The 13,519-nt window shown below is 42.7% G+C and overlaps 1 protein-coding gene across 1 annotated transcript in view; it reads right to left on the reverse strand.

Annotated features, from left to right (window-relative positions):
• Positions 1–13,519, reverse strand: part of KCTD19 (potassium channel tetramerization domain containing 19) — a 36,693-nt gene that overhangs the window by 4,503 nt on the left and 18,671 nt on the right. The window contains 9 exon segments of the mRNA XM_043981190.1: positions 88–279; positions 1,676–2,288; positions 3,442–3,550; positions 4,535–4,584; positions 4,586–4,619; positions 5,199–5,341; positions 6,071–6,174; positions 8,673–8,830; positions 9,522–9,732. Coding sequence (XP_043837125.1) covers positions 88–279; positions 1,676–2,288; positions 3,442–3,550; positions 4,535–4,584; positions 4,586–4,619; positions 5,199–5,341; positions 6,071–6,174; positions 8,673–8,830; positions 9,522–9,732 — 1,614 coding nt within the window.

Here is a 13,519-nt window from a genome sequence, read left to right on the forward strand (position 1 = left end):
AAAACATGACACATCCCGGGAGAGGACTCAGGAAGTTCTATCAGAGACAAGTTCCCTCATCAACTTTTACTTATTGCCTTCTCTCACCTCTGGATAGAGTGCTGGTCTTAGGTGGGGCCAGTCTGATGTCATCGAGCTGGGTGGTGTACACCACGCTGTCCTCAAAGAATGTGCAGGAGCCGTCACTCCCAATAATTGGGGGGTGGGCCACTTTGAGGATGATCCCCACGTCATCCAGCTCATCAGCTTCCAGTGCAGGCTGCTCAAGGATGGAGGTTTCTGTGGAAGAGACTTGTGCCTTAGTTTACGTAAGGCAGAAAGGGATCACTGCCTGAAGACCTGGCGTCTTCTCTTTGGGTAGCTGGTCCTATTTCTCAAGAAGAATAAATGGACTGAGAGTCAAGGAAGTAAAGATTCCCCTAGGGAACTCGGGCTCTAGTCCTGAGCAGTCACAGAGCCTCAGTTCCTTCGCCTGTCAAACGAGGGCACTGAACCAGGAAATTTCTGAGGTTCCTTCTGATTTTCCATACACAGAGGCCCTTTCAGCTCTAACATTTAATCCACATCTGTAAAGAGGAGACTCTTGCACAGAGAGGCAGCCTCATGGTTACAGACACTGTCAGCATTCTCTGCTCTGTCTTGGGCACCAGTTCCCCTCCCCTGGGCTCCTGTGCAGACATCTCTTCATGGGGGCTGCATGGGTGCTCTATTGCTTCCACAGATGGCTGAGCCCCTACACTGGATGTCTGGTGGAAGCTCTGGTTGTCCTGGAGGGTGAAGAGGACCAGAAGCAGGAACTGCACCGAGAGACGACAGGATTATTTGGAAACAAAATAAAGCCACTGGAACATAGGGAGCAGCAAATCTCACTTAAAATTAGGGAGACCTTGGGGCTGTAACGAACTTAACCTCTCTTCCTGTGCTTTCTGGCTACTTTGTGCCCATCCTGCAGGGTCCCTCTGACCATTTCCCAACAGGATTCAGGCCTTCTAGATGGGGGCAGGGTAGTCTTATCCTGTGCCTCAGAGCAATGTCAGGGACCCATCAACAAGGATGAGGAAGACAGCTGAAGAAAATAATGGGGCAAAATATAATGTGGTAGAAAGAGAACTGAATTGGGGGTGGGGTCAAGAGATTTGAGTTCTAATCTTGATTTTGCCATTCACTCCTTATGTGACCTTGGATAAATCACATTCTGCCCCAGTGCCCCTGTTATTCCTCGGCTGAAGAAGGGCCTGGGGCTAACAGGGTTTTGACAAACTAACTAACTCTTCAGTTTGAAATAGATGGGTGGGAACCATAAATCTTGGTCTAGGGAAACACATGGTGAGTATGGAGGGAGTTGGGGGTATTTGGAACAATATAGAAATAAATCTGTTTTCATGCTGAAAACTGCTACATAAGCCAGCCTCGAGGTTTAGAATTTCACATTTAATACTTTGGGGGTGAGATTGCTGACATTAAGGTTTCCTCAAGAGCCCCTTCCATCTCCCAGAACAATGGACTTTGGGTAATGCCTGAACAAAATGATTCCCAAAGTCCCTTTGGATCTAAATTTCTAAGATAATTCCTGAGGACACACTAAAGTGTAAGCTGCTTGAGGGCAGACACTGGCTCCTGTAAGCTCTGAGTCTAGAGCTCAAACTTAATAAATGCTGCTTTTGCGTGTACTTGCCTTTCTCCTTTGCTGCCTGCCTTGCCCAGTCTTTCAAGGCAACTGCTCTCTTTATTGGGAGATATGGCCTGAATATTGGCTCTGGGCCCTTCTCCTTGGCCATGGTCACTGTCTGGGGACTCGGGGTCTTCTCTGCAGCAGCTGGCCGGGTTTTCCACGGAGCTGGACTAAGCTGACAAGCTGCCTCATTCCCAGAGAGGGGCCTTGGAGGGGGGTCCTCCAGGCTTGTGCTTCTTGAGGGGGCCACTGGTGGGAATTCCCACTGCTTGCAGTTGACCATGTCCCATTCTCGAACCAGGGAAATCAGTTTCTGCATGGGGGTGACAGGAGGATCGGTGGCTTCTGGTTTGGGGATGAGGTTGACCGTGGAGCACTTCTTCTTTGGTGGGCTCTCTGGACGGTTCCAGTGCCGGGGGTTGGAAAACAGGCCCGGGCACTGAGGATATGTCCCAGCGTTACTGCTTCTCTTGACACCTCTGCACAGGGACAAGTGGATGGTTCTGGTGTACTGCTCATTGTCCTCTGTTAGGCCTGGCCTAGCTGGCACTCCCTTCATGTTGCTCCAAGGAGTCCCACAGCAATCTCTAAACTCCACGGGCATGCAGGGGGCAGTCTGGAAAAGGAGAAAACAGAGCAGTTGTGGCCAATTCCTGAGTCCACCAGAGGTTGTACAGTATGAGGGAAAGAAGCCCTGGGTTCAGATCCTGACTTGGACACTTCCACATTCTACAACCCAAGCAAGTTACCTCCCTTCTCACCTTCACTTTCCTCATCCATAATATGGTGGTGATGATCCTTGTACTAGCTGCTTCAGGGGTTTTATCAGGTTTAAACTCAGAAGGTAACAGAGCTCCCCAATCCCAGAGAGTTTATATGACTCATTCAGGGTAGGATGGGGGAAAGTAGCAAAAGTGAGGATTTGAACCTGGGTCCTCTGACTTCGAATCCAGTGCTCTCAAACCATTCTAGACATTTGATCCATTATTACTCCAGATTGTCTCTCATCCCAAAGACTAATCAGTGGGCACAGTCCCCTGAGGAACTCATCCCTGGTACAAGTCACCCTAATCTGGGCTCTGGGCAGGCATGATGGTTGTCACAAGGGCAGGTTTTCTCCACCAGTGGCAGTGATATTAATAGGGATTATTTACAAATGCAGAGCAAATCCAAAAGGATGCTCACACAGCAGTAGGCAATGGTCCCTGTCCATAAGAGGCAAAGTTTTCTGAAATCTCTAATTAATCACAGGCAATTAGCCAATGCTGGAGGAACCTGCAAAAGAAGTAAGAAGAGCTGATGATGAGACAACTAGGTGGACAGAGCTTTGGACCTGAGCACAAATCCTAGCTGCGTGACCCTGGGCAAGTCACTTATCCTCTCTGTCTCACTTTCCTCATCTGTAAACTGGACAATAACAGTACCTACCCCACAGGGCTGTTGGGACAAATGAGGTCATAATTGTGCATCACTGCATACAATGCTATCTAAATGCTGGCTGTTGTTACAGTACTTTGCACGCCTTAAAGTGCTATAGACATTCTACCTGCTATGATGATAAGAACTCGCATTCCCACGGTGCTTTAATGCAGACAGGGTGCTGTGCTCCCAGCATCAGTGCGGTCAGTGGTGCACACATCATCTTTATTTCACAGATGATGAATTAAGCGGCTGGCCCAGAGCCCCTGGTGGCTGCCAGGCCAGGAGTTGAGGGGGGTCTCTGGCTCCCCACGGTGGGGCGCCATCCTCAGCACGCCTCCACTACTTACTTCCTTAGGGCCTCGGTTGAGCTCAACAGGTGGACCTTCAGTCACTACGTGCAGTCTCCGGATGGGAAAAGCTGCTTCACTCTCAGATTCCTTCTCCTGGGTCCAGGATCTGCAAAACCCAATTGGGGCCCAATCAGTGAGCAGACATCCCACATCACCCCATTCGTGCGTCTGCCCAAGGGCTGGACATGAAAGAACTCACAAGGTGAGAAGCACTGGCAGCAGAGGCACATGAGCCCAGGGCTGGCTGGTGCCGGGGCCATGGGAATCTTGGTGCACCTTACCAGCATCAAAGCAGCTGGGTAGTGCCCAGTGGAGGTGAGGAACTCAGGGAACTTTAACAGGAATGGGTTTGATCCAGTCTATGTAACTGATTTGGACAAACTATTTCTCCGTAGTATGCCCTGAACTGATTTCCTGGACTAGCCTCTAGCTTCCCATCACTCCAAGTGTCTTCAGAGCATTAGAGTCTGAGGGCTGAAATGCTCGCAGGACCAAGTCACTGGTCCCAGCTTGATTTCACTTTTTTGGTTGGTGCTTGGTCTCCTCCCAGCTGGGACCCACCTTCTTTTCCCTATGTGGAATATCTCCTCTCCAGGGTGTTTGCTTAATGACAGGCATGTGTCAAGCCTGGACATGTGGAGAACTTTATAGTACGAGATAGCACAGAGTTTTGGATTAGGACTGTGAAGACAAAGGCTCTGGTCCTAGCTTTGTCTGAAGTCTCATTGTGGACTTTGGGCACAAGATGTCCTCTGACTGGAGCTTCAGTTTTCCATATCTGTCAAATGAGACAGTTTATCTCTCAGTTCCCTTCAATAGTAAGATCTACTACCCACTTCACAGGGTTTCTTTGAAGAAAGTGCTTTGTAAACCATAAAATACTATAGGAACAGGAATTAATAGTTTTAAATGTGTTCTGGAAGAGCTTATTAGTGTGTCAGACGCATCGTCCCCCACCAGCTACTCTCTGCATTGGTTCCATGTCTACACTTTATAGAACAAGTATGTTTTGGAGATTAGGGAATTCTACCTAAAGGGACTCATGTAACAGAAACCTTTTGCCTCTATTTTCCTGAGAGATTTTCCTTACCTGTAAGCTTCACACTGAGAAAGGGCTTCTGATAAAGAGGGAATTCGGTACCTCCTCAACCTCCTGACAGAAGAGAGGCCATTCTCTGCAAGTAATAATAGGCATATCAGTTTGGCAACTGGTTTCCATTTCTAGGCTGGACAGGGAGCATGTTCCCTGTGACACTAGAATTCCTGAAGTGCCCACAGGGTAAAGGTGAGGTCCAGACACAGGATTTCAGCAAATTTGGGAAGAGAGAAGATAACTGCATCTAATCCCCCAGTCTTTGATACAACTTTGCTCTTGGGTGCTCTGCATTCCTCTACAATGTCACTAGCATCTTGTAGCAAACCAAATACGGACCAAATGCCTGGTTTGTAATCCCAGTTCTATCTTGTATTGTACGGCCTTAAGCAGGTAAGTCACTTAATATCTGTTGGGCTCAGGAGTCTTTGTCTATAAAATAGAGATTTGATTAATTCTTTGGTCCCTTCCAGTTCTAAGATTTTAAAATTTCCTTCTGTAATGGAACCAGAATGTTTGTTTCATCTTGTTTGAAGATTACCTCAGTTCACATATCAGAAATAATTTGCCCTTCCCAATGGTCCCAAATAAATCTCCTTTGGATAGAGCCAATATCAATCAAGGCAGCCTTCTTCAGGTAACTTTGCTTTTTCCCACTTACTTAAATTCAGTTGGTAAAAACAGTTTGCCAAGTCTAAGGAAGTTGAGAATGTGTCTGAACATTTGTCCATCTCCATGGATCAGTAGAGTCTGTCCATATGTAATCCAATATACTCTTTTGGGATTGGACAGCAGTTCTGGATACTGGGGAAGGAAATCAGAGCTTAGTTCCAAGCATTAGTCTCCTTAGTTAAAGAAGCAGGTCTTCTCTGGGTTCCCTAGTTTTTCATTTCATTTTCCTGCATCACCCTCCAACAGAAGATACTTTGGGGTCTTCTACCTGCCCTGTCTGCCAGACTGAATTAGCAGGAATCCAAAGCATTAGGAGATCTTTCCTGCTAACAGCTCAACAGGTAGTCTCTGCTGGGCTTCTCTTCCCTAGGGTAGCTCTTATCTGACACTTGCTTAATCCTAAACCAATCATAGAGGGACCCCTCCCCCGCTGAGGGCCACCATCCTACTTCTCAGTGCCACTGGATTTTGGTAGGAAAAGCATGTGGGTTCTCTTGTAAAAATTTGTTACAGTTGTCCATGAATGGCGTCATGAAGTGAGCAGGGCATGTAGGCTCAAAAGCATCGGTTTGGATTGCAAACTTGCCAATTACTACCCCTATGAAGGTGGGAAAATGATTACTTAGCCTCTAAGCCTCATTTTACTCATCTAGCAAATGGGAATAAGAGGATTTACAGTACCTACTTTGCAGTGTTCTAGGAATCAAATGAAATCATATAGAGTACTTTACGAACCTTAAAGACCTATATAAAATTTAAACTTATTATTATTGTTATTATTATGGATCATGGTGACTAGCTCTAGTGAAGTCAACAAATCAAAAAGGAAGATGAGAAAGGCAAACCCATAGAGAGCAGTACCTTCAGTAGGGTCTGTAGGGAGGTTGCATACCAGTGGCTTCCTACATAAACTTTCACAATCTGATGAGGTGAATAGACTGTGATCTCTGCTGTCCAAGCTTCATCTAAGAAAAACCAAATGAAATGGAGATATCACAGAGCCAGAATAGGGAATGAGGTAGGGAACTCCTGGGCCTTATGCAGTAAATATGTGGAGATTCAACATTGCTATGAGGCCACACAAGTATGAGGCCCTGGACTTAGTCCCCAACATCTCTGCTTTCTAAGAGATAGCTGGATGCCGTGGACAGGGCACAGAATTTAGAGTCTGAGGGCCTGTATCCACACCCAGCCCACTTACCATCTGTGTGATCTTGGGCAAGCCATTTAACCTCTCTGTGCCTCAGTTTCCTTATCCATTAAAAAAGGACAGACACTAGATGATGTGCCAAAGAATTTCTAAGCTCTCCTTCTAGCTCTAAATAAATCTGTGGTCTAAGGGACTGTGCTACGTAGTCAAGAGGAGCCAAAGAGACCTCTGATGTTCCTCACAGACATTTCCCCGACATATTTTTCTCTACAGATTTCTTTCAGTGAATTGGATTTGGATGTGTCAGTGTCATGGATGTTTGGTCATTTCTGATGTGTAAAATAGGGGTAACAACATTTGTACTTTGTATTTCACAGGGTTTCTGTGAAGAAAGGGCTTTGTAAGTGGTAAATACCAAAGAAATATGAGTTGTTATTGTTCTGGGGAGAGTGGCAATGGACTAGGAAGTCTGGTTCCCTCAAGAACTAAAGCAATCTAGTTTATTCAAGTGGACATCTGGGGTAGATGATTCTCCAGCTCCAACTAAGGGGCTGACTCTGGTTCTTAAGTTGCTACTTCTAGTGTTAGGGACATTTCATAGAAATTGTTAAGAATGGGGGGCAGCTAGGTGGCTCGGTGGATAAAGCCCTAGCCCTGGATTCAGGATGACCTGAGTTCAAATCTGGTCTCAGACACTTGACACTTACTAGCTGTGTAACCCTGAGTAAGTCACTTAACCCTCATTGCCCCACAAAAAAAAAAAGAAAAGAAATTGATAAGAATGAATCGAAGATGTAACAGTAATATTGTGATTAACTGTGAATGACAGCTATTCTCAGCAATATAATCATCCTAAACAATTCTGTAGAACTTATGATGAAAAATGCTATCCACCTCTAGAAGAAGAACTGATGGAGTCTGAATGCAGATCAAAGCATACTTTAAAAAAAACAACTTTGTTTTTCTTGTCTTTTTGGTTTCTGTTTTCTTTTACAACATGACCAATATGGAAATATGCTTTGCATGATTATACTGGTATAACCTATATCAAACTGCTTGCCTTCTCAATGATGGGGCAGGGAGGGAGAGAATTTGGAACTCAAAATTTAAAAAATGAATGTTAAAAGTCATTTTTACATGTAATTGGAAAAAAACAAAATATGAACATTTTAAAAAAAGAATGAATCTAAGCATTGTCTGAGGATTTGTGGTGGTGGTAAGGGTTGTACATATGTTTGTAGAGCTGTCACTCAAGAGCCACTCTAATTTCTTTTTTCTTTTCTTTTCTTTTCTTTTTGGTGAGGCAATTGGGGTTAAGTGACTTGCCCAGGGTCACACAGCTAGTAAGTGTCAAGTGTCTGAGGCCAGATTTGAACTCAGGTCCTCCTGAATCCAGGGCCAGTGCTCTATCCACTGTGCAACCTAACTGCCCCTGCCACTTTAATTTCTATAGAGAGAAGGCATATGGAGAATGGTAAGTTCTTTTTGAGCAGCTAGGTGGCACAGTAGATACAGTATGGAGTCAGGAGGTCTTGTGTTCAAATATGGCTTCAGACATGTGCTAATTGTGTGAGCCTCGGCAAGTTACTTCACCCCGTTTGCCTCAGTTTCTTCATTTATAAGATGAACTGGAGAAGGAAATGGCAAACTACTCTAAATATCTTTGCCAAGAAAACCCCAAATAGGATCATAAAGAGCTGGAAATAACTGGTCAGCTAAACAACAACCAAAAGTTCTTAATCCCACAAAAATGAACATGTAGTCCCTAGTTCTAGGGATAAGTGTATTAGGGTTCCATTGGGATGTTTGGAAACCAGTTTCAGTAGAATCTCCTGTTTAATTGAGGGACAGAATGCATTAGACATGTAAGAGAAATTGATGTGTACATTTAGTAGGGCTGTATTAAACGGAATTATTTGCTTTTCACTTGATGTCAGTTGTGCTCAGTAACATGAGGATAGAATATAGCTCGGTAAGGGCAGAGTTGGTTGCTTTCCATGTCTCATAGAGTGTTCAGGACGTTAGAATACTTAAAAGGCATTATTTTATGATAATAAGGATCAAGTGTTTGCTTCCTGTAGTTGTTTGGGGGACATAGGGAGCTCTGACACTCAGGCTCTTATCCTAAGAGGAATTAGTAATAAATTTGTCCTCTACGTGGAGACTTCAATTTCTGACCTTAGATTCTTGTTTCATATACTGTCCTTAGCTCATCTCCAGTTTCATATTACTTACCACATCTTCACACAGTCACAGTCTTTGACACCCCTACCCTTGATATTGAACTGCAGGTTGATCAATAGACTCATTTACCAAGCAACTTGTGAGTTGGAGTTTTGGGTTCAAGATGTATTTTCAGAGCTACTTTCATAGGTTCATAGGTGATGTCCCTCTTGTCCAAGAAGGCACAGAGCTCATATACCTCTGAAATTGTCTCTGTCAGGGGCAGCCTGCAGGTTCCCAGCCAATTCCTATCCAAAAGAGAAACTTTGTCATGGAGAGTTTGAGCCTTTTCCCCCTCTCCAAACCCTTCACCCATCATCCTCAACCTTGAGGATATTTTTAAAACTAATAATACTAAGAATATAGCACTAGTTCTAATCTATCATCTCCAACATATTCTTCCCTGATTAAAAATTTAAAAGTTCTGGTCATATTTTTATAAGAATACACTAGGAAATTCAGGATACCTTAAGGATCAGGTAACAAGTGATCATTGCAGAGGCTATTCAAATGTGACTGGTGATCTCTAATAGTTCACATGAGCGGTTCCTCTTTGGGAGGAAGCACAATGAATAAAAATATACAAGTTGGATAACTAATGTTCTTATGCATTTAAATGCATGGGAGCTATGAGTGAGTGAACTACCTTCCAATTTCTGGCTTTCTGTGCTGCTATTCTGGATCTTGTCCTACAAGAATTTAGGGAGGTAGCTTATTCCTAGAAAGGTAACATTAGAATCCATGTTGAAACAGGGCTCTTTTCCATGATCCTAGTATCACATGGGCCAACAAAGCAAGAAAATGGAAGTTATCTCATTCCTGTAGAGTTTAGGGGCCCTTTCTGGGTAGCTTAGGGTCTTATTTGTGGTAAAAACTCAAAGCTAAAATAAGATTTCCAATGAGATCCTTTTCCCAGAAGGGAAATTTTCAGGGATTTACCTGACATGCTGAAAGAGAACACCATTCCCTGTAATATATAGCTTGCTTCCATCTAAAGTGCTTTCAATGTGGAGCTGTCCCAGTGCTGAATCAGGATATTTGACCAGCAGGCCAAGGGCCATCATATATAGGGGCTTCACAGATTCTGGGTTGGCTGCTCTTCCCCCCTTTCCAGGACTTGGAAGGTGACAGGTGGCTCGGGAACAGTTACCTGCATGGAAGAAAAATGTAAGGGAACCGTCCCTAAGTACCCAATAACAGTTTGCAGAAACTTCCATGAATTGGGTTTGGTTCTGCCATTTATTACCTGCCAGAGGACTCTAACCAAATATTACTTGGTGATGACAAAAATGTTACTGGAAAGATGCTGTTTCCTGCTAGAAACCCCAATTTGTTTAGTTACTCAACATTTACTGAATTTGGTACTATTTGGTACCATTTGGTAATATTATTTAACATTTACTGAATGGTGCTATTTACCATTTACAATAAGAACAGTGAATTTCCCTTATAATAACCCTGTAAAGTCACACAAGAATTGTCACCATTTTACAGATGAAGAACCAGGCTAAAAGAAGTGATGCCATTTGTCAATGATTCTATAGCCACTAAGTACAATTCATTGTGTTTGAGGTTAGAGGAAATACAGGAATAAATAAGACATAATCCCTATCCTCAAGGAAGTTACAATCTAGTGAAAGGAAAGAAGACATGTATACAAACATAAATTAGAATATAAGTTCATTAAAGGACGATCAGTTCTGAGATCAGATGACAGAGAAATAACTCCAGTTAGAGGCTAAGGGTTCATATTTTAGCTATGTTATCAACTATGGGTAGGATCTTGTTTGGGATTAGAGACCAAGACTTTTTTTTGCAACTTATTTCAACAGTTGTGTTTTTTGGTCAGAAATGATAATACCATGGAAAACATCTGGTCCCACGCTGTGCCTTCTACTTCCAGATTCAACTCAGAACCTCAACTCGATAGTTCCCTAACCAGGGCTGTATACCAATAAGCCGGTTGGCTCTTACTTACAACAGGTCAGTGTGAAAAATGGGAGCTCCCTGAATTCATATTACCTATCACAGACACAGCTAGAGAGAAAGTCTCTGTGGAATGTAATGCTCTTTTGTGGTAAAGATAAGCATGATCTTTCTGTAACATATATATCCCCCTGCCTACTGCTATTTAATACTTTTGTGATTTGGGCAAATGACCTGACTTCTCTGGGCTATGTTTCCTTGTATGTAAAACAAGGTGTAGAGGGGCAGCTAGAGCACCGGCCCTGGAGTCAAGAGGACCTAAGTTGAGTTCAAATCCAGCCTCAGACACTTGACACTTACTAGCTGTGTGACCCTGGGCAAGTCACTTAAGCCCAATTGCCTCACTAAAAAAAAACAAAAAACGGTGTGGAGATTAATCTGTTTTTCAGTTCTTCATTTATTCTTTGATGGCGGGTCTATGACTACAATACTATGGATAATCTCTCCAATGGTTCAACTCTTGTCCATGTCCTTCCATAAATCTTCCAAATCCATCCACCAATGTGCCTGGGGCCTTTCTCTAGGTCTCTTGATATTGCTTAGATCCCATTGAAGCATGTGGACTGTCCATCAGTTATCTCTCAAGCTTGATCCAAGACCAACCCACCTGTTTCTAGTCATGCATCTGATTTTATGCCATTTCTCTTATGGAATTTTTATTAGTAATAAATTGCCAGAATAAATTGCAGTCTATTAATGTCCACTTTGTGCCTTTCCGTTTCCCTTTGTGTGACCTAAACTTTTTTTTTAACTGTGGTATTTCATGACTAGAATATTGATTATAAAATGATGGGCCTGGAGCTTGGAGTCAATAAAGTGCTACACAATTTCCCATGTGCAATACAGTCTCATTTCCTCCTATTCACGTCTTTACTCAATTCATAGTCTATCTGCAATATTTGTCCAAGACAGATGTACTGGTGGATAAAATCTAAGGGCTATTCATTCAACTATACATCACAGCCTGAACAACAACCATTCTTCATCCACTTGTTTTTTTCCTGGGTGGATAGTTAGACTGAATTCTTTTGTTATGGATCTCATTTAGGAAGCTCTGCAGTGTTCTAGGGCTTGGTGCCATCAGCACATCCACAGAGAAACAGGAGCATATATAGAATGTCACCATCTATTAGCAATCTCTCTTCCATTTGGAATCTGTTGGAATCATTCATGACAGTGACAAATACCTTTGTCAGACATACATTTACTTATTTCATACCTTCCTTGATATTAATCATCACTGTTACTGAACAAAGTTATTCAGTTGTCACATCTTTCAAGGAATCTTCTATAATTATAACACATGGGAGATACCTCCTTGGAGGTGAGCATTTAAGGTGCTATTTTGCTCTACTGAATCAAAAAATTTTATAGTATAAAACTAAGCACAGAGGAGTTTTGCATTTTGCTGCCCCTTTTAGTTGCATGCTTCAAAGACATAGTTGTTCTAGAAATACTGTTTGTGAAAGCTTATAACCTTCTAAAACCATTTCAAAGATGGTCTCTATACATATGTAGATTATTTTCACAAGGATTTTGTAGATGAGAAAGTGGGCAATGTGTAAATAGAGTGAAGTCAGGAAAATCTGAGTATAAGTTCTGTCTCCAACACTCAGTAGCTGTGTAACCCTGGATAAATCATTTAACCTCTCTAGACCTCAGTTTCTTCATCTGTATAATGGGAATAATATTTATACCCTGCCAAATTAGGTAGTCTATGTAAAGTACTTTGCAAATCTTTAAACATAATCTATAAATGCCAATTATTCTTTGGGCCAATAGTTAGTGAATTTTCTTGATCGCTTTTTTTGGAATGAGCCATTATTTTCCCCCCCAGTACCTTCCATTAGCATTCTTTTCAGATATCTTTAGAACTGATTCCTCAATGCCCTCAAAAATTGGTTGCCTCCAGCATGGGAGTCATTCATGTATACTTGGCCTGGTCTGGCTATTCTTCTCATATTTATTTTCTTTAGTGAAGTTTCTTTTTCCTCATGCAGCATATGTTAAGAGTTCAAATAGGAAAAGTAATTCTACTCTTCATTAATGGAGAACATAATTTTTAAAGAGGTCATGGCAGATCTTTTTCATTTTTCATGTTTTTCTCCTTCCTGTTTTATCCTTCAATGCTATTGGGGGTGACTTGGCTTAACTGGGCTTTTTTGTGGGGCAATGGGGGTGACTTGCCTAGGGTCACACAGCTAGTGTCAAGTATCTGAGGCCAGATTTGAACTCAGGTCCTCCTGAATCTAGGGCTGGTGCTTTATCCATTTCGCCACCTAGCTGCCCCCGGTCTCATTAAAAAACAAACAAACAACTTCTGAATTATGTTTTCTAACACTTTTTTTTTAACTTCTCTACCCATCTTTGCATCAAAGATATACATTGGGGGGGGTTAAGTGACTTGCCCAGGGTCACACAGCTAGTAAGTGTCAAGTGTCTGAGGCTGGATTTGAACTCAGGTCCTCCTGAATCCAGGGCCAGTGCTTTATCCACTGTGCCACCTAGCTGCCCCCCAAAGATATAAATATTAAAGTACAAATTGATTTAATTTGGACGATCGCATTGAGTTAATAAACTTTCTCTGCCTTCTCATATTCTGCAGTAGATATTGGTGCAATAGGTTGCAATGATCTTTTTAAGTACTCACCATGAGCTCTGCGATAAAAGGTGACCAAGGGTTGCGTGCAATGATGTTTCTTCTCACCCTTGGAAATATGACAAAATCAGCTTCTCTTATTTGCCTATCCAAGAAGAAGCTTGTGAGGACCACCCTTCCAAGTAGCTGTACCTTCTTTCTTTCTTTTCTGGCTTCATTTACAGTGAGAATGTCAAGGTCAACATGACTCATTTCCTCTAGGTCCATTTGTCCATTTGTTGGCCACTGGACAAAGATGTCACATATAGGGTATTAAGAATTAAGTTGTTGGGTATAGACAGTCAAAAACTCT

Source organism: Dromiciops gliroides, chromosome 2 (genome assembly GCF_019393635.1).
Source record: "Dromiciops gliroides isolate mDroGli1 chromosome 2, mDroGli1.pri, whole genome shotgun sequence".
NCBI classification, from domain to species: Eukaryota; Metazoa; Chordata; class Mammalia; order Microbiotheria; family Microbiotheriidae; genus Dromiciops; species Dromiciops gliroides.